The 24,155-nt window shown below is 35.6% G+C and overlaps 1 protein-coding gene across 41 annotated transcripts in view; it reads right to left on the bottom strand.

Moving 5' to 3' along the window:
* Positions 1 to 24,155, bottom strand: part of Ptpn13 (protein tyrosine phosphatase non-receptor type 13) — a 204,996-nt gene that overhangs the window by 7,037 nt on the left and 173,804 nt on the right. For 24 of the 41 annotated variants that reach the window (XM_021248832.2, XM_087185916.1, XM_021248838.2 and 21 more), the window contains 10 exons: positions 23,812 to 23,943; positions 21,435 to 21,505; positions 19,284 to 19,345; positions 16,549 to 16,642; positions 15,784 to 15,921; positions 14,885 to 14,973; positions 9,910 to 9,965; positions 7,695 to 7,798; positions 6,121 to 6,269; positions 4,696 to 4,786 (listed from right to left, as the gene is read on the bottom strand). In XM_021248832.2, the coding sequence (XP_021104491.2) occupies positions 4,696 to 4,786; positions 6,121 to 6,269; positions 7,695 to 7,798; positions 9,910 to 9,965; positions 14,885 to 14,973; positions 15,784 to 15,921; positions 16,549 to 16,642; positions 19,284 to 19,345; positions 21,435 to 21,505; positions 23,812 to 23,943 (986 nt within the window). The other 17 variants (XM_087185908.1, XM_087185902.1, XM_087185903.1 and 14 more) reach the window with 5 other exon arrangements.

The raw sequence follows: 24,155 nt of genomic DNA, 5'->3' as shown, positions 1-24,155 counted from the left end.
ACAAGTCTAGTGCTTAGCTCATGCTAGGCAAGTGCTCTACTTCTGAGCCATATCCCTACATCTTAAGACTTTATTTTTTTTTTCCCATTAAGTTTATTGGTACATTTTAGTTATAAAATACAGTTACATTTATCACTGGGATCTTGTACCATTACATGAGTATCTTGGTTCTTATTTTTTCCCCTTCCCCTGCCCTCCCTTCACCCCCTCCACCCTTCCATATTTGCAAAGACTTTGTTTCCATTTTTTTCCTTTTCTCATATTTTTTCTTTTCCCTTCTTTCCTTTCCACTACTCCTCCCACTTCCCCTGCTCCTTTAGACCTTTTCTTCCTATTACACAATATCAATTATACATTTTTAAAATTATAATATCAAGATCTAAGAGACATTACCACAGATTTTACAGAATTTAAAAGGATATAGAAAGCATTTTACAAAAATTTTTTTTCGAAATAAATTTGACAATTTCTAAGAAGTACCTTGGAAGACAAATTAATGAAACTAACTCTCAAAGAAATATAAAATTTGAAAAGCATTTATTAAAGAAAGTATATTCCTAGCTTGAAAACCTATCTATATGACAACAACAGGGTCATATACATTTTAACTGATTAATTATATGAAACATTTAAAGCAGAAAAAAGAAGGAACACTTCTCTCATTTTAGGAAATCAGCACTGTGCTAATCCTAAAACTGGATAAAGATAATAGAAGAAAAAAGTATGAATATAAGAGAGAAATTTGTTTAATAAAACAAACTATTAGAAGTCAGCTCTGGCAGTATGTAGAAAGTGGTTTTATTATAGGGATGGCAGAGTTGGTTCAGCATTGGAAGATCCACCCCCAAAAGTCATCATTTTAACAGAGGAAAGGAAAAAGCCATATGATCCTGTCACTAGTTGGAGAAAAAGTATTGGACTAAATTCTACAGCTGTTCATGGTAAAAGCTATCAGGAGACTAGAAGTAGAACAGAACCTTCTCAACAGATCAAAGACATGCACTCCATACTTCCAGCAAAAACGCCTTATATGAATGGAAAAGATACAATGCTTTCTGCCTAAGGTGGGGAACAAGGGCAGATATGCCTACCCTTCATCTGTCCATTAAACTCTGAAACATGGGCCCAAACCAAAATAGTCTGGCAATAAAAATGAACAAATAGCATAGGATTGGCAAGGTAGAAGTAAAATCTTTATATGTAGATGAAATGATCATCTACAGAGAAAATACTAAGAAATCTCGAGGAGCCCCTAGAACTTGTATTTGAATTTAGCAGGATTAGAAAACACAAGGCATATATAACAATTCAGGTCTACGTATACTTGCTATAAATGAAGAATTGGATATTGAAATTTAAAAGTTATGTAGAAGAACAAAAGACCTAGAAAAGTAAAAAGAAAAAAAAAACAATCAGTGTTGGATGACGTTTAGCACCTAATTTTAAGACTTCTTCTAAAGCTACAATAATCAAGGCAGTGTTGGTGTAAGGAAAGACATATAGATCAACGGAATAAAACAGAGAATCTAGAAACAGAACCACTCATTATTGGTCCACTGTTTTGAAAGATTATTTAACAGTAACATTTTATAGAACATAAACTCAATTCAAGAGCAGAGGAAAAGATAGTGTTTTCAGCAAATGGCACTAGAACACCTGGTATCCGTATATAGAAAATTAACCTCAATCCTTTATTTCCATATATAAAAATAACTTGAAAGGATTTATGAACCTAAATATGAAAGACTAAAGCTATAAAACTTTAAGAATAAATTATAAGGGAAAATGTTTATGAATTTAGGGTGGGCAAGAATTTCCGAGGATATAAAAAACATGATGTATAAAAGAAAAAAATTGATAAATAAGATTCCATCAAAATTTAGAACTTCTAAGAAAATGAAAAGTAGTCCTTAAACAGACCATATTTATAATGAATATAACCTATGACCAGAATATATAAAAAACACTCACAGCTCATTAATAGACAACCCAATTAAAAAGTAGACACAAGATGATAGCCAGTACGGCATAAGGAAAGGTGTGCAACACTAGAATCAGAAAAATACTAATGAGCACAATAACAAGACTGAATTATACAGGGCCGGAGATTTAGCTCAGTGGTTTCGCTGCCTGCTGCGCAAGTGCAAGGACCCGAGTTCGATCTCCGGTACCAAAAAAAAAAAGAATGAATTATACAATCATTATGGAGATGAAGTTAAAAGTTTTAAAAGAACAAATGTCAGCTTAGGCATGAACCAGTTAGAACTTTCTAATACTGCTATTGTGAATGTAAAACCATTTTGGAAAACAATATAGAAATTTCTTGTATTACTGTTAAGAACCAATAGTCCTGTTCTTAGGTTTTTACTTGAAAGGAATGAAAACACATGTTCACAATAGATTTGTACATACAAGTTGAGTACTGCTTATCTGAAGTTCTTGGGACCAGAAGTGTTTCAGATTTTCGTTTGAAGTCCACTTGATCTACAAAGAAGATAGCTATTCCTGCTTTTTTGGGGGGGTTCCTGTCACATGGAGTATTATTTTTCACCCTTTAACTTTCAGACTATGAGTTTGTTTTAGAATTAAATGTGTTTCTTGTATGCAGCATATTGTTGGATCTTGCTTCTTAACCCATTCTGCTAGTCTATTTCTTTTGATTGGTGAATTGAGACCATTAACATTGATGGTTATAACTGATATGTATTGACTTATCCTTTGTCATGACTTTCTCCGTTTGATTCTCCCTCTTTGTGTTTAATTTCTTGTTGCACCTGACGGATTCATTCTGCTGGGCTTCCTGGGGTTGTGATCCTCATTGACTTTTCCTAGGATATTGTTTAAAATTTTTGGGAGTGCTGGTTTGGTATTCATGAAGTTCCTAAGGTGCTCTTGGTTATGAAAGTATCTTATTTCTCCATCAATTCTGAAAGATAATTTTGCAGGGTACATCAATCTGGGTTGGAGGCTGTTTTCTTTTAGGGCTTGAAATACATCACTCCAAGCTCTTCTTGCCTTGTGGGTTTGCATTGAGAAGTCTGCTGTGATTCTGACGGGCTTTCCTTTGTATGTGATTTGTTTCTTTTCTCTAACTGCTTGTAGAACTTTGTTCTTCCGTTGGGTTTCTGGAATCTTAACAATTATATGCCTATGTGTAGATTGTTTTTTTGATCAAGGCTAGTTGGAGTCCTATATGCCTCACTTATCTGTATGTCAAGTTCTTTTTCCCTGCTTGGGAAGTTTTCTGGCATCACTTCTGTGAACAGGTTTTTTATGTCATCTGTACTCTCTCCTATTTCTTTGTTGACTCCAATAAGTCTTATGTTTTTCTTCTTTGCATCTAGTAGCTGCTGGATTGATTTCTCATGGTCCCTTACAATTTTAAGGCAATTTGCCTTTTCCTGGTCACTAATTGCAATCTTATCTTCTATATTTGACATTCTGTCCTCACATTGGCTCATTCTGTTGTTTAGACTTTCATTGGAGTTTTTAATCTGGAAATCTGTTTTCATCTGTTTTATGGATTCCATTTGTTTCCTACATTGGGATTCCATCATGTTCCTGAGCTCCTCTCTAGATTTATTAATCATGTCTTGCACTATGAGCACAATCTCTGCTGTTATCTGAGAAATTATTTCTGATTTCATTTTTTCCAGATCCTCTTTTGTTGCCAGTTCAGGGAGTCCAGGTGGTTGAGCATCAGAGTATTCCATCTCATTTCCCTTTCAGGTTGCTGTAGGTGATCTGGAAATCTGGTTTTGAGACTTGTTTACGTGTCTTATTTGGTGGTGGTGGGGTGGTTGCTGGTGCCCGCGTGGCTCATCTCCTGTGTGCTGGAGGGGGTGGTTCAGCGGCCTGGAAGCCTCTTCTTGTGTACTGGGAGCAGCTCACCTCCTATGTGCTGGCGACCTTAAGACTTTAAATTACACTATTCATCTGTGAAATGATTAAAGTATGGGCTAATGTAACTGCTTTTATTTCCTTCTGGTATCTGACATGATTCAAAATCTAATATAGCCTGGCCACGTGTGGTGGCACACACCTGTGATCCCAACCCTTGGGAGGCTGAAGCAGGAGGACTGTTGCCAGTCTGGACTATATAGTGAGTTCAAGGCCAGCCTGAACTACACAGTAAGCAAGCAAGACCCTATCTCAAAAGAAACAAAACAAGTCTAATGCAGCTTAATTTTGTTATTATAGTCATATGTGTGTTCATAGTTAGCAATTACCACAGACATTTCTGCAAATTTAAGTGGAATAAATTGATGGCAGTTGTGATACATGAATCCAAGAAAATGCTCATCTATCCAGAAACTAATCCATTTATTTTTTTGTTGTGTGTGTGTGCTGGGAATTGAACTCAGGGCTTTGCACATGCCAGGCAAACACTCTCCCACTGAGATACATCCTCAGGTCTGCAATTCATATTTTAAAAAAGATTTTAAGATTACTGATTTGGCATCACAAATTAATTTCAAATACAGCAATCATAAAAATTCAGAAATATCTTAACCAATATTTAAGATTTCACACTTTTAGAATATATAGCTGATTTAAAAATGAATTCACATTGTGTATTTACTGAAGTAAATCTCTGAATGTGTGTACAGCACACATTCCTATGACAGGTTAAACTTTTAAACAGTTTGAAAGATACTGAACATACATTCAATTTGAAGCCACATTGGAACTTACAGGGAAGTATGTTTTTGTATCTGTTCTTCCTTCTGTTTTCCTTAGTCTGTCCAATTATGCACTGATCCAAAGGTTTTAATTCTTGAAGATTCTATAAACAAAAATGCAGATAAATTTGTTGTGAAAGGTATAATTGAGCAACTAAAACTGCTTTTAATGGGTGGGAGGCATAATTGGCTGATCAGGGCAGATTTTGGATGTTAACAGAAATGTCTTAAATAAACCTAAAATCAATACTGATTTGATCAACCAATGTTGAAATTTATTATTGCAAGCACATTTATTGGACATGTAGTCAACTAACTTTATGAGAGAACACTTTGTGTCTTAAGTTTTAATTTTAGTTTAAAAATATCTACAATAACATTTTAGAAAAAAATACAACTTTAGCTTAAATAATGATACAGAGCATTGCTTTCTGATAGTACTGTCTGATGGGTCACACATGTATGGTATTGCAGTCAGAGTTCTAAAGTCAACTCTCTCTCACTTTTCATTCACTCCCTTACTCAAAAAAATACATATTGCTCATCACAAGCAAGGTACATAGTTCTGGGAATACAGCTGTGAGTGAAAAGATGGCTCTCTTGGAGCTAACAACTATTGTGAGAAGGAAACAATGAAGTACATGGGCAGAGGTTGCAAAATATGTCTTGGAGAAATTAACAAGCAGCTGTGACGAAGAAAAACAAAGATCTACTTTATTAGGAGTATAATGAAAGTCCTGGCATGAACTAAGTACTACTTCTTCAAGAGATTTCTGGAGAAGAGTATATGCCTTCATTACTGTTAGCTTCAGTTTCTAAATCTATACAATAGCATAAATATTTTGAGAAATGTATACAAAATGATAAGCACACAGCAGAAAACTCTCAAAAGTTAGCTCCTTTTAGAGGTCTCAAAGCTCAAGAAGTGGACAAATGAGCAGTTGGGTTGAGGGAGGGGGGCCAGTTCAGTCTCAGCCCCACAGAGGGGTTGCTTCCCTCTCACCCACTGCTGAACGTGGATGGTGCTGCAGACACAGGGGCAAAGGCTCTGACCACTGCTGTTAATGATGAGCAGGTCATATGAAGGTTAGCAAATGGCTGGAATTTATACTTAGCCTTTTCTATTTTTTAACTTTTTATCCTTATATGAGGCAGGGAAGATACTCTTCAGGGAAATTTACTAAGTTCTGAGTAGTTCATATAATCTCTTTAATGATCTCTCTAAGCAGTTAATATGATCTCAATACTATTAAGATCCTAGTGAGAAAAATTATTTACTGCTAGATAAGATGGTGCTTTCACAGTTCGAAGTAAGTTAACTCCAGCTAATTTGGAAATAGGCATTTTAAAAATTTTCAAAAATTCTCCTAAACTTGGGGTTTTAAGAAGACACATTTTCCTTACAATTAAATGCATAAACTTTGCCTGGGTAATTTACCTCCAGCTCCTTAGAAGGGATTCCCTGATCCAGTAAGCCCTGCAGCATCTGAATGACAGATTTCAAACTGGCACCGGTGTATCTCCCCGAGGGCAGCACTCTGATGACAGGAAGTGCCACCAGCTCCTCACTGGTCAGGAAGAGATGACCTAGCAGGAGGGGAGAAGATGATGATTCTTTAAAAAAATTTTCTCCAGAACTTATTTGAGCAATAAGTGGCCTAATCTGAACCTATTTTCTCCTCCTTAATTTTTACCAAAGGGAGAATCTTCGAATATGAGAGCACTAGTAAAGCAACACAGTAAACAGGCGAGTGAGTGCAGTCAACATCAAAGTCTTTGTAAAATGTGGCTTTAAGTCTCTGTATAGTTTGCTCAGAAATACTTAAGGTTTTTGCTTCTCAGTTACCTATATTTTCGAAAAAAGTATATGTTGCTTCTTTCTCCTCTTTATTTCAATGATATTGCTTTTTAAGAGGAAAACATGTAGTTCTGTTATTATTTTGCATGTAAGTAGTTTCGAAGCACATGGAGAAAGATGAGAAATGCTTCAGAAGTACTCATATAGGAGAGATGGCTCTGGAAACTGATTTCTTTCATCACCACCCACTCCTGGCATCTGATAGTTTTCTCCATGCACATGAAGAATTTGCTTGGGTCTTTTTAGAGTTCAATCAAACAAGTATCTCAGAAGAGTCAGGGGCCTGAGTACCTGGTTCTGTAGAAGTCAATATTAGAAAGTAACTATTATTCTAGAAGAAGGTAAGTGAGGCTTCTTTCTACAATGCCTGCCTCAGTGTACCTTAGTGCAGTCATTTCATTAAGCACTTTGAAAATGTGGCTAGTATGTAGCCAGAGTATTGCTGGGCACTGTGAGGAGTGCAAGGCTGGACAAGAGATCCCAGGAGGTCAGCATCTGGCCGGGAACAAAAAGCTTACTCAGTGAACAGCCGTCAATGTTTCTAGGTTACTGAGTGTGCAGGAACAGGAGCTCCAAGGTTGGGAGAATGAGTGTGACAGGAGTCAACAAGAGCATGGTTGTACACACAGTACTCATGTTGAAAAAGCGTTAATTCAACATCCGTAATTTCTTTTAAAAGGCACTTCAAATGGGAAAACCATGCCCTTTTATTATGCCAACATACCATTTTTAACACAAAAATAGGGAAATAAAACCCTGGACAGAATGTTTCAGCACTGGCTCAGTAATAGAATGAGCAGGTGGTAATAGTGAGAAGAGACCAACTGACTCTTGTTCTTAAAATACAAGGCTGGGAGTCAAGGAAATAATTCCCTACTTTTCCAGGTGTCCACAGGCAAAATTATGGCTTTGTGTTTCCATTTAAGGCACTTGTACATTCATTTGTATGTTCTAGTCCAAGCTACTGAGCATTTCAGGCTACTCCTGTGAATAACCTGGTTATATAGTGGATGTTGCTGCTTGTCTGTGATTCAGCTTTATGTATAGAACCAAATGATGCAAATGGATGGTGAAATACCATTCATATATTCTGAAACTCATTTCTAGACAGTCCTACCCATTGTTTTAATGAATAAAGTCTAATAAACCCTTGCCTTTCTTGGAGTCTTCATGGTCTATGGTTCCCACTGACAAATCACCAGTTCCCCAGGTTCCCTCGTCCTCTTTCATCTTCCCTTCTTGTGACTTTTGCAGTGAGCTGTGCCAATAAAACACATTTGTTATGTTTTCTCTTTCTCCACAAAATACATTTAAATATCATAGCCCCTAACCTCTCATTTTCACTAAAATTATTACAGTATTTTAAAAAAGATTATCTGATTTAAAGAAACCCCAAATCCATAATTCTTAAAATTTATTGGTAGATACACACTGAACTGAGGTGCAGAAAAGTTTAAACCCAGTTTTCATTCTGTCCTCATGAAGAACCCAAGCTCGTGCCATGGGGATGGAGAAGATGGTGCTTCCATTTCCTTCCCTTCATGGCATGAGGGATGCCAACATGTCCACTCACCATCGCATTGCATGCAAGCATCTACATTTATTCAGAGAAATACTCAGGATGTAACCTGGAGGCCAGAGGGCACTGCTGTATCTGGGCACTCACATAATGGAAGGAAACTCCACGTGAGTCCCATTATTCTAGGGATGCACAGCAGACGGCATCCCTCTAAAGAGGATGGAGAAACTGGTAGAAAAATAATGGTTTGTTCGCCAAGGTGAGATGAAAAAAAGGACTATGTAAAAGTCTGGGCACATTCGCACTTTCCAAGAGTTGGGAGGAAGCAGAGAGCTTTTGTCTGATGACACCGTACACTGTAAGCCGGACGGGACTAAAGGTCCCACAGTATTGGTGGTGGGGTGGCAGTTAGGCTGCTTTATGGTAGGCGTTTCCTCTGCTCCAGCTCACCTAACAGGCCATGTGTAAGCTCTGCATCCCTGGGGTTGGTCTGTGTGCTAACACACATGCAAAGACATCTTTGGAGGTCCTTCTTCCATCGTCCCAGTCTTCATTCTTTTGAATAGCCGCTCAATATTTACTGCACGAGTGCACTCTAATTTACTGTCTTTTAGGGTGTTTTGCTATTTTAAACAAAGTTGCAATTATGAATTATGAGTAATATTCTAAAAGAATACTGCATTCTTTTGCAGAAAGGTCTTTGAATACCTATGGCAGTGGCACTTATTCTTAGATATAAAATTTCTAGGTTGAAAGGGAAGTATCATTTGTCTTTGATCTATATCCCTAATCTTCATAAGATATACTACTATTCTGTTTACATGAAGAAATAATATTAATGATTATAACAGTAATAGCCTTCATGATTTTAGAGATGTTAAAACAAAAACAAGAACATCCAAGAATTAGTAACATGATGACAATTTTTTCAACTACCTCCCCAAGAGACTACACTAAATTTACCTTTCCTCTTCCTCCTCTTTCCTTCCCTAACAAAGCATAAGAGGCATCTGTTAGTTGAGAGTCCTCTTTTTTTGGTATTTATTAATCATTAGATTATCATTAATCATTAGATTATCATTAATCATTAACATACAGTTCTAACTGGAGTCTTCCTGTCTAACTTAGTAAAAAATTCACTGTCAATGTGCCTTTCTAGGAAAATGCAAATAGCTCTTTTTCACTGATTATCACCACATATGAAGCAAAATTTATGTATAATCATCTTGTTAATCAATAATACACACAACTTTGCTGTGGTATATAGTGTTACAAAAAATTTATAGTAGAAAAAAATTAAAAAAAATTTATAGTAGAAACTATTTTCAAAAATAAAACGTTTTGAGGGGTTTAAAAAAGTTTTTTACTATCTTTACTTTCATTATTTTATTAATGAAATTTAAAAATCTGAAAGCATAGAAAAATAGAGAAACAGGAAACTAAATTACCCATAATCTTAGCAGAAGAACATAATCACTATTGTTGTTAGCATATTTCGTTTTAGACTATTCTTGCATTCATTTTTTTCCCATGGCTGAGTGAACATAGCTTTTTAGAAGCAATAGTACCATAAATGTATTTTCAGCCAATATAATTTCATTGTATAAATTTTTTTTTTTTTTTTGGTACCGGGGATCAAACTTGGGTCCTTGCGCTTGCACAGCAGGCAGCAAAACCACTGAGCTAAATCCCCGGCCCTTGTATAAAAATTTTAAAAGTTTAAATATTCATTTATATTTCTACAATTTATTCAATCATTTTTATTTTATTGGAAAGCAGATGGATATCTTCGGAGCATTTCTGAGAAAAAAGAATGGAAGTGTTATAGACACTTTGAAAAAATTTCCTACCTTTCACTGTTTAGTTTTTCTTCACAGTATTCTTTACAATCATTCATTTCAGGAGACTACAATGAAGATACATTAAAATTAAATTAAACTTCTATAACACAAATTCATCTCATATTTATTTTTTTGTGAATTATTGGGTGCTCTTGTTCATCTTCACATTACAAAAACACATGACATTCAATTAATACACTGCAGACAGATCCTGAGGGGTCCTCAGTGGCCCAAGCATTTCTGTTGGCCAGTTACTGATTTTCATGGGCATTGTAGCTTTTCACTTGTCACTTAAAGGATATAAATAGAAAAGAGCTAAGGAAAAAGCAAGGTAAAAATATGAATTAGCGATTATTTGGATATGCACATTTGGCATATGCTTTTATACTATTTTAATTAATAAATTTCTTAATTAATAAACTTTAAAATCTGAAAATAAACCAGGCATGGTGGTATGCACCTGTAGTCCTAGCTATTTGGGAGGCTGGGGCAGGAGGATCACTGAGCCTGGGAATTCAAGGCCAGCTTGTGGAACATAACAAGAAACAAAAAAAAAACAAATCTGAAAATGGCTCAAGATGTACTTTCAAATGTATTAAATTACCTTGTCCTTTTGTAATCAAAAGTCAATGATCTTGTACTTTGGGTGTGGTCTTTCGAGATCACAATAAAGAACAGTTTGCTACAATTAGGACTTGCCAAATTGTATCATTAAATGGTGAGTAAATCCTACATTTCAGTCTTTATCAGGACATGTTATCTTAGCAAAGAGGAAATTCCTTTTATGGCATGGCTCTGAATGATCTGGCCCTTGTCCATCTGTCACCACTAGGCTTCAAACCTGTGGGTATTTCATGTCTTCAAAACTGCTCATCTCCTACCACAGATCTCTTTCTTTGGGAGGCACATTTAAAAACACTGACTATGTCTTTTCCTCCTAAGGATATTCCCTAGACCAGTGATGGTGAACCTTTTAGAGCTTTCAATGATAACAAATAGCCTGCTGTGGCACGTGTGCCATAGGTTTGCCATCACTGCCCTAGCCACTCAATCTAAAGCAGGTTTCCTTGGTTATTTTTTCTATAGCACCTTAAAAAAAATAAAACCCAAAACTTCATAGACTCTCTCACCATTTAAATTACATATGTAAAACATTCCCTATCTATTTGCATGTTTGCTTTTCTCTTTTCCTCTCTATTAGACTGTGAGCTTCATGACAGCAGAAATGCCTATCTGTTCACCAGTGTCTACACATGCCTACGCATAAGCCTGACACATTGAAGGTTATCTCAACTATTTAATAAAAATGACATTTTAACATGTTCTGTTATAGACTCTGTAAAGTTAGAAAAGCATTAGGAATTAAACTATCTTGATAATAATTTCAATTTACTGGAAGTCCTGTACATATAAAATTTCTGATGGAAGGAAAAAAGGTGGTTTCACAGGCATCCAAGTCACATCAATAACCAACTCCTTCCTCTCTCTTCAGCCTTCAGTTTCAAAATAGTGCGTAATAGATATCCTATTTTCAATGACTCAGAGTCCTGAAATGTTTCTGGCTGACCCAGGCCTTTCTGCCTCTGCTAAAGTAGCTCCACAGTACAGAATGGTCTTTTCTATCTCATCTCTCCTGTCAAATACCCTTAAAAAGCTAATTCTCTAGCAAGCCTTAATAAGCTGACCCACCTGCTCCCACACAGACTACCCTTTCTTTTATTCTTCATAACCCATTCAGAATTTCATATAAACATTTCATGCAAAGTGTCTCTTAGTATAGCTTTTGCAAAACTGTGTTTATTTACATGTGTACATCTCACACACTGATCACCAGACATATCTGCAAATGTAGGAAAGAAGCATTGGTATCTCTTCTTACCATCATCCCCAGGAAAATCAGTGTCAGACAGGTTCAGAAACAGCTGAATAAACAGTGTGAACTTTGGATGATAATTTATAATAATGTATATGACTGGCACCCATTCTTTTATTCATAAGTGAAACATAGACATTGACTAAAGTACTTTACTAAGAGGCACTACAATGTAGAGACATTTAAAATAGAGTGGCACATATGATTCTGCATGAGTAACACCAGAGGGCTCAACTTTCCTTTTTAAGAAGCTAGATCTAATACTTTGTAATATGAATGGTTAACATCTTTACTTTTGGTACAGGCTAAAACTTTCAGGATTGTACAATATGCTGTTAGAACCAATTCAGTGAATAATCTACAACATATTTAGGATGATCTATAGATAATCTACTTATAAAAAAAGACTATATCCAGTATGGGACTATAAAAAGACATATAAAAAACTATAGACTATAAATACATATTTAAACATATATATTAATATATAATATACAAATATTTTAATATAAAAAATATTTGCCCGAGATTAAGCCCAGGGCTTCCTATATGCTAAGCAAATGCTCTATCATTAACATTGTATCACTACCGTTTTTATTTTGAGTCAGAGTCTTGCTGAGTTTCTCAGGCTACACCTGAACTTGCAGTCCGGCCTCAGTCTCCCGAGTAGCTGGGATTACAGGTATGTGCCACTATGCCAGGCTAAATGACTATTTCTGAAAATTCTGAAGCACTCTAAAAATTAGCCAGTATTAAAATGTGGCAATATTCTGGAAACATAAGATGAAACAGGATACTTTTCCAGAATACTGGCTCAGTTTTCCTTTCAGCTATACAGATGAGTCATGTATGCCTCTTCTGAATTTGTCTCGTGAGCAGAAATTTCATAGTGATTTAAACATATCTTCTTTGATATAAATAACTCTTCATATTTTACCTGTTTCTCCTTTCTTAAATTTATTTTCTTTTTTTAAAATTTATTTTCTTACTTTGTTTTGCTTACCAGAGGTTAAAATTGCTTCTCAAATTCCTAAGAAGTGTTAATTTATTACTTCTGTGGATGGATGGGCATAAAATGCTTGGGCATAAGCATTGTGTATTCTGAATGCACAAACGTACTGGTCTATCTTTATTTTGTTGGGAAGACAAAGAAATATTATCCACCTCTGAGCCTTTTTAAGACTTGACCTAGGTAGTTTCAAATGTTAATTCTCCCAGGTGAACTTTAGAATCACTTTATCAAGTATACCTTCTTTCTCATTTTTAAAGAGTTGAAATATTTTATAGGAACATATTCAATTTATAGGTGAATCTAGGGAGAATTTAAAGTTTAGGGTTTTGTGGGGTTTTTTGGTACTGGGGATCGAACTTGGGTCCTTTCACTTGCTGGACAGGCGGTGGAACCACTGAGCTAAATCCCCAGCCTAAAGTTTAGGTTTTCTGTCAAAGAACAAGAAATGTTTTTTCTTGGATACTTCTTTCATGGTTCTTTGTGGAGTTTTAAATTTTCATAAGACAGGTCTGATACATTTTTTTTGGTTGAACTGATATCTAGAACTTTTGTCTGTAACTACTGTGAACAAAATCTTAACATTTACAACTGGTTAAGCAAAGATTGTTGTATATACTTAATTATGTACCTCCTACCCAAATTCGCAGGTTAAAGCTCTAACCCTCATGTAACTGTACTTGAAAACAGGGCCTTATAAAGTAATTAATGTTTAAACACTGCCATAAAGGTGGGTCTTTAATCCAACAATACTGGTGTCTTTATATGAAGAGAAAAAGGTAACAGGAGTGCATTGACAGAGCAGCAGTCACATGGAGACAGTGCAGGGCAACCATCTGCAAACCCACAAGAAAAGCCTCATCAGAAACCAATCCTGATGTACCCTGATCTCAGACTTCAGCCTCCAGAACTGTGAGAAAATAGATTGCTGTTGTTTAAACTCCCTCTCCCCTCGTCTGTGGTGTTTTGTTATGGCAACCTGAACAGACTTAGACAGGCTGCAAACTGAACTGCCTACAGAGACCAGACCACCCTGAAGTGAAATGCTTGGGTGGGGCAGGCCAGGACAACAGGAAACGGTGGAGTCCACAGAGAAGTGGTCTTGGAACACAAGCCACTTATATTTTGTAAAATTAATTCTGTCATGTGAGACCTGACCGTTTACAGCACCAAACAACAAATAAAACCACCAGAAATTTAATAATCATCAGTAGATGGCAAATTTAATCAGTTATGATATATTAATATGATAAAATGATAAGGTATGAAGCAAACTTATATATATTTATGTGGAAAGAGGGTAATAATCTATTATTAAGGAAAAACTAAATTTAGAACAATGTGATAGAATTCATATTAAAATTTTTTACAATGAAGAAATATATTAAAAATCATAATAAAGATAATGACGTTTTGCCATTAACTGCTGTTACCATAGTTTAGTTATAAATGAGAATCTACATATGTTAACAAGCCTTTTCCCTTTTTTAAAGGCATCTGATATGACTTTTTTTGTTTTGTTTTTGAGACAGGGTCTCCCTATGTAGTTCAGGGTGGCCTCGAACTCATGGTGAGCCTCCTGACTGCTGGCATTATAGGCATGTCCCACCATGCCCAGCTTGACATTACATTATTGAAATGACAATTAAGGTTTTTCATTTATTCTCTTAGTTAAAAGAGACTTTAGGACATGCATTTTAAGTGTCACTCTTAATATTATTAATAAAAATATAATTAGAACTATTATAAAGTGTTCAGAAAAATTTTCAGAGCCTATTGTTATGATCATTAATACTGTGATAACAAAAGAACATCTTAAGTGAAACCACTAAAGAATGTAGTTGAGATATTCAGTGTTGTGTAATCAATTTTGAGGATTATAAAATACTCAGCAGATGTGACCTTCCTTGTATATACACACTAAGCATTTGTATATGTGTATGAGACTGTGTATAAGTGATACAGGTGGTTAACTATTCTAAAAACCCAAATCAGCACAGTTTGACAATTCTGAACATGTGAAGTAGAAGACTAAGAAGGATAGTGAGAAGAGTTCTTGTAGGTTTATATAGGTATTATGTTTATATAGGTATCATCCTCACCTCAGCAAAGTCCTCAGGTAAAGGTGAGCCATCACAGTCTGTGTCTTCTGCTCTCTCTTTTGATAACCTCCCATTTGTTTTCAATGTACCTGGGAGAGAAATATACAAGCCAAGAGGGGCTAATGAAACTAATGAGAAAATAGAAAAGTTTTCATTCTTCTTCAAAAGAAGGCAATAAAAGGGCTAATATTCACAGATAGTTTCAGTGTTGTAACTGTAAATGTCAGTAACAAAGAATAGTACATGTCAGGGTAGAATTCTGATTAAAATTATCTATGGGACTGGAGATATAGCTCAGTGGTAGAGCATATGCTTAATATGTATGAGGCTTTGGGTGCAATGTCTAATACACACAGACACACACAGAAAAACTTCCACAAAAACCACACAAAACAAAAACTGCAATGTTCTAACAATGATTTAGTATCAACAAGGGTAAATGTTAGTAATATTACTTCTTTTCTTTTCTTTTTTTCGCCTGGGACCAGGAATGCCAGGGAGTGCTAAGCTACATTCCCAGCCCTTTATATTATTTTGAGACAGAATCCTGCTAAGTTGTCCAGGCTGGCCTTGAACTGAGGATCTTTCTGCTTCAGCCTTTTCAGTAGCTGGGATTACACGTGTGTATCACTATGTGGGACTGGCCTGGAATATCATTTCTGAAAATAAAAGCCAAAATGTTACCGAGACAGTCTGAGATCTCACTGACAAGGTAACCTACTCACAAATATAGAGAGGAAAATACCTATGTATAGGTGATAAAACTTATTTTACTTCTGAAATATTACCAATGAGGAACAGGGAAGATGGTAATGTATTTCATCTTTACTCAAAATATATCTGCTAGAAACATTCTTGTACCCCCTTAGAGTACCAATTTGTCCATGTGGTTCATGTACCTGGAACACAAGCATCTCCTGTTGCATTATTTTCATTTGAAAGATTCTGGGCTTCCTCATCCACAACATCTAGCAGAGACTGGATAACTTCAGCTTCTTGAGGATCATCATAAATCTCGCCATCTTGTATATCAGATTCTTGAAAAACATTAATTTACATGAATTTTACTTTAAAAATAGTGAACAAGAAAGGGACGTGTCAGCACATAAAATTTCAAGCAGCTACTCTGAAAGGCAGTTGTAATTAAATGTTTATTTTCTTAAATTAATTTCAAATTATTAATTTATGAAAGAAGCCCAAAAAAGGGCCGGGGATTTAGCTCAGTGGTTCTGCCGCCTGCCTCGCAAGCGCAAGGTCCCGAGTTCCATACCTGGTGCAAAAAAAGAAGCCAAAAAAAGTTACATTACCAAGATTAAGGTACAAAACATCCTCAAGATAAAGTTTCTAAACTGTTAGGTAGCCTGTGAGGTGCTGCTTTACAGAACATAGGAAACACCATGAAACAAGGCAGCTCTGTCTTTTCAATTATTTGAAAGTAATTCCAGCTTCAGAGATGAGAATAGATGCAGGACATTTGTATATTAATAAAGTTAACAATATTAGTTTTATATTCCTTTGTTTTCATTTTAAAAATTTTCTTGAAGACTAATTCCTTTTAAAGCTACAGTGAGATGTAAGGCAAATACAAAAAGATACCCGATTATTTTCGTTACCCAAAGTTTTAGGGCACTTAGAGTAACTGGATGACTTATTTGAAAAACTACCTTCAGGCCCAGTCAAATTTGCTGATCCCTTCATCTGAGAAGTAGAACATTTTCCTTCAGGATACAAAATTTCAATGATTTCTTCCCCATTAACCTAAAGTATAAAGCAAAACAAACCATCAGGTTACTATTTTACCATCCTCCAGGCTTAGGGAGTGACTGCACCATTGCCCCTCTCCTCTTCTTCCCAGTACAAGATCATTTTATATCTTTCCACCTTGAGACTATGTTTCCAGGAAAATCAGTGCAAATGAAAAGTGCAAAGGGGTAGAGCTTTCCCTCATCAAATACACCTGGAATCACTCCATTAAGTAATATTCAATCAGGTTTTTTTGGTCCCAGAAATTCTTACATTTACTACAGTTTCTGAGCTGCTAAAAAAGAAATATATTATTAAATAATTCTTAAACATATTGGACTTAAACTTACCTGAGACATATTTTATGGGATTTGTCTTCCAAAGAACATTTTTGAAAAGTTTAACAGGACTATAGAAGCTTAGAAGTTAAGGGAAATGGAAAAATAAATTTTTGAATTATTTATGAGGTGATTACATGGATATAGACTTTAAATGTAGTGATCTTTTAGGTGTAAAGATTTTCACATCTAATCTTAATCATATGTGAATTTAAGAAAAATAACAATGGATTCGTAACTATATAATAAATACTGAACAACAGAATGTAACTTTTTAATGCAATAAGTTGAAAGTACTTATGGAGCATAGAAAGAAAGAAAGAAAGAAAGAAAGAAAAGAAAGGAAAGAAAGAAAAGAAAGGAAAGAAAGGAAAGAAAGAAGAAAGAAAGAAAGAAAGAAAGAAAGAAAGAAAGAAAAGAAAGAAAGAAAGAAAGAAAGAAAGAAAGAAAGAAAGAAAGAAAGAAAGAAAAATGGGTCTGGGTTATAGCTAATCGACAGCACCCTGGTCCAGCATGCATGCAGCCCTGGGTTGGATCTCCAGAACTACCAGAAAAAAAAGATTTGGGTAAATACCAAGATAAATATAAAGTTAAATAATTAGAATAAATTAAAATAATTTTGCAGAAATAAAAAGTTGTGGTTTTCTCAGGTCTCATTCTTTTTTTAAGGTACAAAAACACATGGTAGATGTGACAGAATTATTATAAACAGTGGAGATATAATGATGTCAAAAAGCATCACTGGATTGTGAAATCCTATTTTTCATGAAAAATTCGTAGTATAAACATTAACATTTGAGGGAAGAACATTATTGTCAGGGAAACTTCCTGGAAGATATGAACTCCAATGAAATTGTTGACAGCAATTAACAACAAAAGTCCTGGTTTCTTAGGTTTCATGTTAATTTAGGAGAAGTTCTACTGTTCTTTCTTTCAACAACATGCTTATATTTAAAAAGAAAGTAAATACTATACAGCATGAATAGCATTAGAAATGCATAAAAATTCAGTTCTTTTCTGCTATGTGAAACTGAAGATCTTCTGAATAAACAGTACTGCTGTAGCTCAATCCAAACATACACATATATAAACACATTTTTTGTGTGTCACAATCATTTCTGCCTTAACATTTCTTCTGCTGCACTATCTTTTGAGGAGCTGCTAAACTAAGTCACAAGTGTGAGAAAATACAGTGAGATGAAAGGCACAGATTATTTGGCTTTTCGTCACTAAATTCATTTTTTTCTACATCAAAGCTAGCTCATGTCCAGAATCCCATAGAAATGATAAGACTTTTAGATTACTAGAAGAGGAATGTGTTTTACCATGGGAGACGCCATGAATTTTACATTACATAGAAACTTTGAGTAGGGAGGTTTGGAATAGATGGTGTGGGACGAATATAAGAAAAGACAATCCAACAAAATGAACAACCAGCCATGATCATTTTAGAAATGTACATTACATGCCAGAAAGATCATAAAAATAAATGTTAGCCAAACAAATGACATGGAATTTATTATGCGTTAAGATACTTTGGTGACATTATTCACAGATTTTTCTGTATTAGTCTTAAATGTTCCAGCTCTTGTTTTATCATGTGGTGATGCATTTTCTAAGTCTTTCAAAAGCAAGTAAACCTATTTCTTTGGCTAATCCTGTTTTTCCTCACTAGTGGCATAGATTTAACACTGGCAGGTCTCTATTGTCCAACATTAACCTAAAGGACCAATTTTTTCTGCCACTACTGGGGATTGAACCCATCAGTGCTATATCACTAAACTACATCCTTAGCTCATTTTTTATTTCTTTTTGGTACTGGAGATCAAACTCAGGACCTTGCGTTTGCGAGGTAGGCGGCAGAACCACTGAACTAAATCCCCAGCCCCTTAGCTCATATTTTAATTTTTAATTTTGAGACAGGGTCTCCCAAAGTACTCAGGCTGGGCTTAGAATTTTGATCCTCCTGAGTAGTTGGGATTATAGGGGTGTGCCACTGGGCCCAGCTCTATTCTTAATTATATTCTTCTTTTCTTCCCATGGTCTATGAAGTAACTGAAAGAATTGTGCATACTAATAAAAAAAAAGATCCCAAGAGTAAAGTTATATTTAAGTAATTAACTTATTTAAGAGCTGAGTTTGTGGCAAAGGATGTAGGGTTGCTTATGTGGGGGATCTGTGCTGTGTACTTTACCTATTAATTCACCAAAAAATATCTTATTTATCTAAAAAAGATGAATATTTCAATATGAAATCAATTTGGTGTGAACAGAAACAATCAGAGTGATCTGACATGAAAGAAGGTAGTCTTTACTTACCTTGGAGAACGAGTCCCTGGGAGCGAGGGTGGGTTGGCCACAGAGCTCCATACTGTGATGGCCTGCAAGGAACAGCACAGAAAGGAAGGGGATGAGCCAGTCACACTAACAGTAAAGACTCAACACACTTAAAGACATGTAAGGACCTACATGTCTGCCAGGACATGGAGATACCTGAAGATTTGCCTTAAGTACTATGGGGTGGGCATATGGCTCAGTGGAGAGCGCTTGCCTAGCATGTGCTAAACCTAACCCTGGGTTGGATCCTCTACAGAATCTGATACATATTAAAAAAAAAAAAAGAAAGAAAACCAACACTTTTGATGAAATTATTTTATTGCTATATTAAAAGAGGCCACATCACAAAGTGATAAACCAACTAAACAATAAAATAGAGCAGGGGTTAGTCCAAGAGAAAAACAAACCCCCCCATCCCCCGGTACCGGGGATTGAACTCAGGACCTTGCACTTGCCAGGCAGGTGCAATGTCACTGAACTACATCCCTGGCCCAAGACAAACAATTTCTTAAAAGAAAATCGTTGACATTAATGCTCATTTGGGGCTGAAAGATTCAAGGGCAAGGCACTGAATATAAATGATCTCAACTGAATGGGGAGGAATTATGGGTACTGAATTTTACTAGCCACCTACCCACTTCATGATTTAAGGGAATAGATGCATTTACCTTACTCCATAAAGATTATCTCTTCAATACAAGAAAATATGTTGTAGGTATAACTGAAAGTTACAAATATAACTATAATTTGTAAACCAGGTATTAATTTTAGCTCTGCACAAAAACTATCAGACTGTTTTCCAAAATGGTTATGCCATTTTGCATTCTGGCCACCTTAAGAGAGCTCCTGTTACTGATACTGTATGAGTTTTAAAACTTCTACAGAAACAGGTCTTATCAGTCAGAGGATCTCATCGAGAGTAGCTCACTAGGTAACTTCAGCAAAGGAGCAGAGCACTGGAAAGTGACAAAGAAGAGTCATCCCAGAGGTCACAAGAAAAATGTTCTCCTGATTGTTTTATGATCCTGCCATGAATTGGAACTATTATAGAGCAGGACCTCTTTATATATATAAAAGGGACCTCTTTAGATTTTTAGAAGCTTTAACTTTTAGAAGCAAAACAACTGTTACAGTAAAGTTTCTTTTAGCTACTGTTGGTACTTAGACACTAACCTAAAAAATTAGTTACGTATGAAGCACTGAATTTACTTTTCAAATGCAGCAATTTCAATCATTTTTCTATGTCTAACATACGAGTACTACCAATAAAAGCTCCATTTATAGGCCCTCATTATGTAAATGAGCATGGAATCAGATTTCCTGGATTTAAATTCTGGCTCTAGTCTTTTTTTTTTGGTACCAGGAATCGAACTTGGGACCTTGTGCTTGCGAGGCAGGTGGCAGAACCACTGAGCTAAATCCCAGGCCCTGGTTCTAGTCTTTATTAACTCTGTGAGCATGGGCAAGTTATCAAACTTCCCCATGCCTCAGTTTCCCTCTCTATAAAGTGATAATAGTAACACTAGAATTGTGGAGTTACTGTGAGGATTAAAGTATTTAAAAGAATGCTTAGTCTAGAATGGATATTAAATTAAACTGCTGCCACAACAACTACTGCTACTATTCCTATTACTATGCTAGAATGTATCGCAGAAGCTTTATGAACTGCTACATTTACAATGCCCAGAACAGTGCCTAACTTAGAGGAATTCAATGAATACATTTTTGAAGAAAGTACTTTGTGATAAGGATGATGGTGTTTTACACGTACTATTATATTTATGACTCAGTATCACCTTCCAAGGTAGATAGTAATAATATTCTTATTTTACTAATAGGAAATAGAGGCTTATACATGGATCAAGTAACTTGCTAAGGTCACACAGAACTCATAAACTTAGGCCCACTGGGCTATATGTTTTGTGGTTCACCCTGTTCTACCATTTTTCCATTATATTGTACACTGAATTTCAGAGATGCTTTCATTAAAGTACAATATTTTACTTAGATTCTGCAAAACACTCTGGAAGAGCAATAAAAGCATTTTAGTGGCAACATGCAAAGTTGCTATTTAGGAAGAAAAAAAGCCACCTTTCCATAAATACTTGTGTTATAAAGTGAATGTGCCCTTACCATTGGCTTTGGTTGACTCTAGGGTTGAAATGGCAGACTTCTTTGAACTAGGAAACACTGGTTGACCATCTCTGTAAAAAACCAAATCAAACAAAAAAAAAATTGCAAAGATTTAAGATAATTTGTTTAAATATCCTCTGAACTATTTAACAATTTCAGGGGTTTTATTTTGGATAGACCTCAAAGTTAGGAACATTGATGCTACAGACAACATTTTATGATAGTTTTCATCTATGTATTTTTTTGGAGGGAGAGAATTCTGACCCAAGAAAGACTAAAACTAACTTTTACAGAGCCTTCTTTGAGTTTCAGTTCAACACAACCTCCATTTCCCCCCTCACTTAAAACACTGGGAATGTTCATGATTTAATGACTTAGTTCTTTGTCAATCAGTAGATAGCTCAAAGATAAATTAAACTTAGAAATCCTAGATTACAAGTTTTATGTATCTAAAGCCCCTGATACAAGTTTTTTTTTAGATTATTTAAAGGGAAAAATCTGTATGAAATATATATTCTTATATATAATTATATTATAATTTATATATAATTATAATTATATATAAATACATAAATATGTATAATTCTTATAATTCTTTGAATATATGTATATATTCAAAGAATTATAAGAATTATATCAAAGAGAAAAACAGCCAAAAAGACAGTACTTTGGGAAACATGGATTAATATGCAATCTTATTACAGCAGATACATGAGGGAAAAGGGAGGCTGCCTAAGGTGGATATTGTTTGGAGGATCAATACATCACAGGTCTAAGCATCCCTGTATGTTCTTGCTGGGCAGTTCCAAAATGTAAGGTCCTGACCCTGATCTCTTTTATCCAGGCCCCTTTTCTCAAGGTTGTATTTATGGGGAGCAACCTGGAGGATGAGGTAACCTCTCTCACCTGCAAAATACCAGTCTCTCTAACAGGCTGTTATAAAAGATGGACTCCTGAGGCTGCTCTTACATTGTTCTCTCCTGCAGTGTAACCCACTGCCTGTGCAGGAATCCACAAGGCTCACAGATGTTATCTTGTGGGCCTTCAGGGACAATGGAACTGACGCTCACAATGCTCATGCTGCCTGCTGTACCAATCTTTTGGCTAGCTTATTAGCTTGCAAGTAGGGTAATTCCCAGACCCACTATAGTTCTTAACAAATAGATAACTACCACGAATACACATTCCTCCATTATTGCTACCCTGTGGACTTTAAAGAGGACATATGTATGAAACAGTGGAGAGAGGCCTGGAAGAAGAAAGAAAAAGAAAGTAATTGTAAATAGGACTACAATATATTTAGTAGCAAGGGCTAAGATAAAAGTAGAAAAGCAGAAATAAAGTGATTTCAGGGCTGGGTGAATAACACTTTACTGCTTTTGAGGCAAACATTTAGCTAGATCTAAGGGTGGCAGCTATGTTAACTTTCACAAAAATATTTTCAGGTTGTTGGAAGACTTCTCCAGTAATTAATGTTTAGATAGATCTATGAAAATAATTATGCCAATCCAATTTTTGGAAACCTATAAAAGAGTCAGGTCAGAGATTATATTCTCTTATAATCTAACTTAAAAGATTCAGAAGGAAAAATAAGTTTATCAATTATTTAATTCACAATTTTCATATTTGAAAGGAATAATTCACAGACATAATTGTGAATTTGGCTTACTTTGTAATCTAGATAGCCAGGATTCATATACATTGTGCAGGCAAAATACTGGCTCCCCCCGCAAATGTGTCCATGCTAATGATTTGCTCTAAACCTCAGAACTTATGAATATGTTACTTAATATAGCAGAAAAGATGGGATACTGAGATGGAAAAATTACCTGGGCTTATTAGAACTGGACTGTCGTCACTGAGGCCCCACCTAATACACGAAAAGAGGGGGCAGGAAAGTCAGAAGCAGAGAAAGATGTGGCAGCAGAGGCAGCAGTGACCACTGGCTTTGAAGATAGGCGGGGACCAGGAAGACACGGAAAATGGGGAGTCTCTAGAAGGGTGGAAAAGGCAAGGAAATAGATCTTGTCTGACAACCTACACAGGAAACACAGCCCTGAAGATACCTCGATTTTATCTCAATGAGACCCATTTTGTATTTCTGACCTCAAGAACTATGATAATCTTGTTTTGTCTTAAATCACTGAGTAATTTGTTACAGATGCAAAAAGAAACTAATACATGTTTTCTTAATTTCAGAGAAGTTAAAGAAAACCTGTTACATATTAGTATTTTTTAATCTTGTGAAGCTGTTCTGAGTTCCATGGCTCATCAGTAGATTCCAGCAGGAATGACCAATCCTAGCTCTAGGAAAGGCTGTTACTGCCCAAAACCAATCAACTTCCTTTTATCCCTTTGCCTCAGTTCAGGGACTGACCTTAATTTAGGCTGAGGGCAAAGGCACACACATTTTACCAGTGGTGACTGGTGAGATTTCCATTTGAAGATTTCTCTAGATGGTGTGGTACATAGGTGTGAGGCATGAAAGCAATGCAGAAAATTGCCTATCCTAAAATGATACAAAGAGGAAGGAATAACTGAAAATAGCAAAGAAAGGGAACCAGAGCCCTGAGCAAATTTCACCTGATGACTGCTTTATCTTTAGGCTTTTAAAATCATACAAACCAAATAAACCAATAAATTCTCTTTCTTCTTCTAACAAAGCTGACTTGTATTTCTGTTACTTGTAACTGAAAATATCTTAAGTGATAAATGTGTAAA

Source organism: Heterocephalus glaber, unplaced genomic scaffold (assembly GCF_053883595.1).
Source record: "Heterocephalus glaber isolate CG9 unplaced genomic scaffold, H.glaber_assembly_v1.0 deba00001503, whole genome shotgun sequence".
Lineage (NCBI taxonomy): Eukaryota > Metazoa > Chordata > Mammalia > Rodentia > Bathyergidae > Heterocephalus > Heterocephalus glaber.
This window is presented reverse-complemented; position numbering and strand designations above follow the sequence as displayed.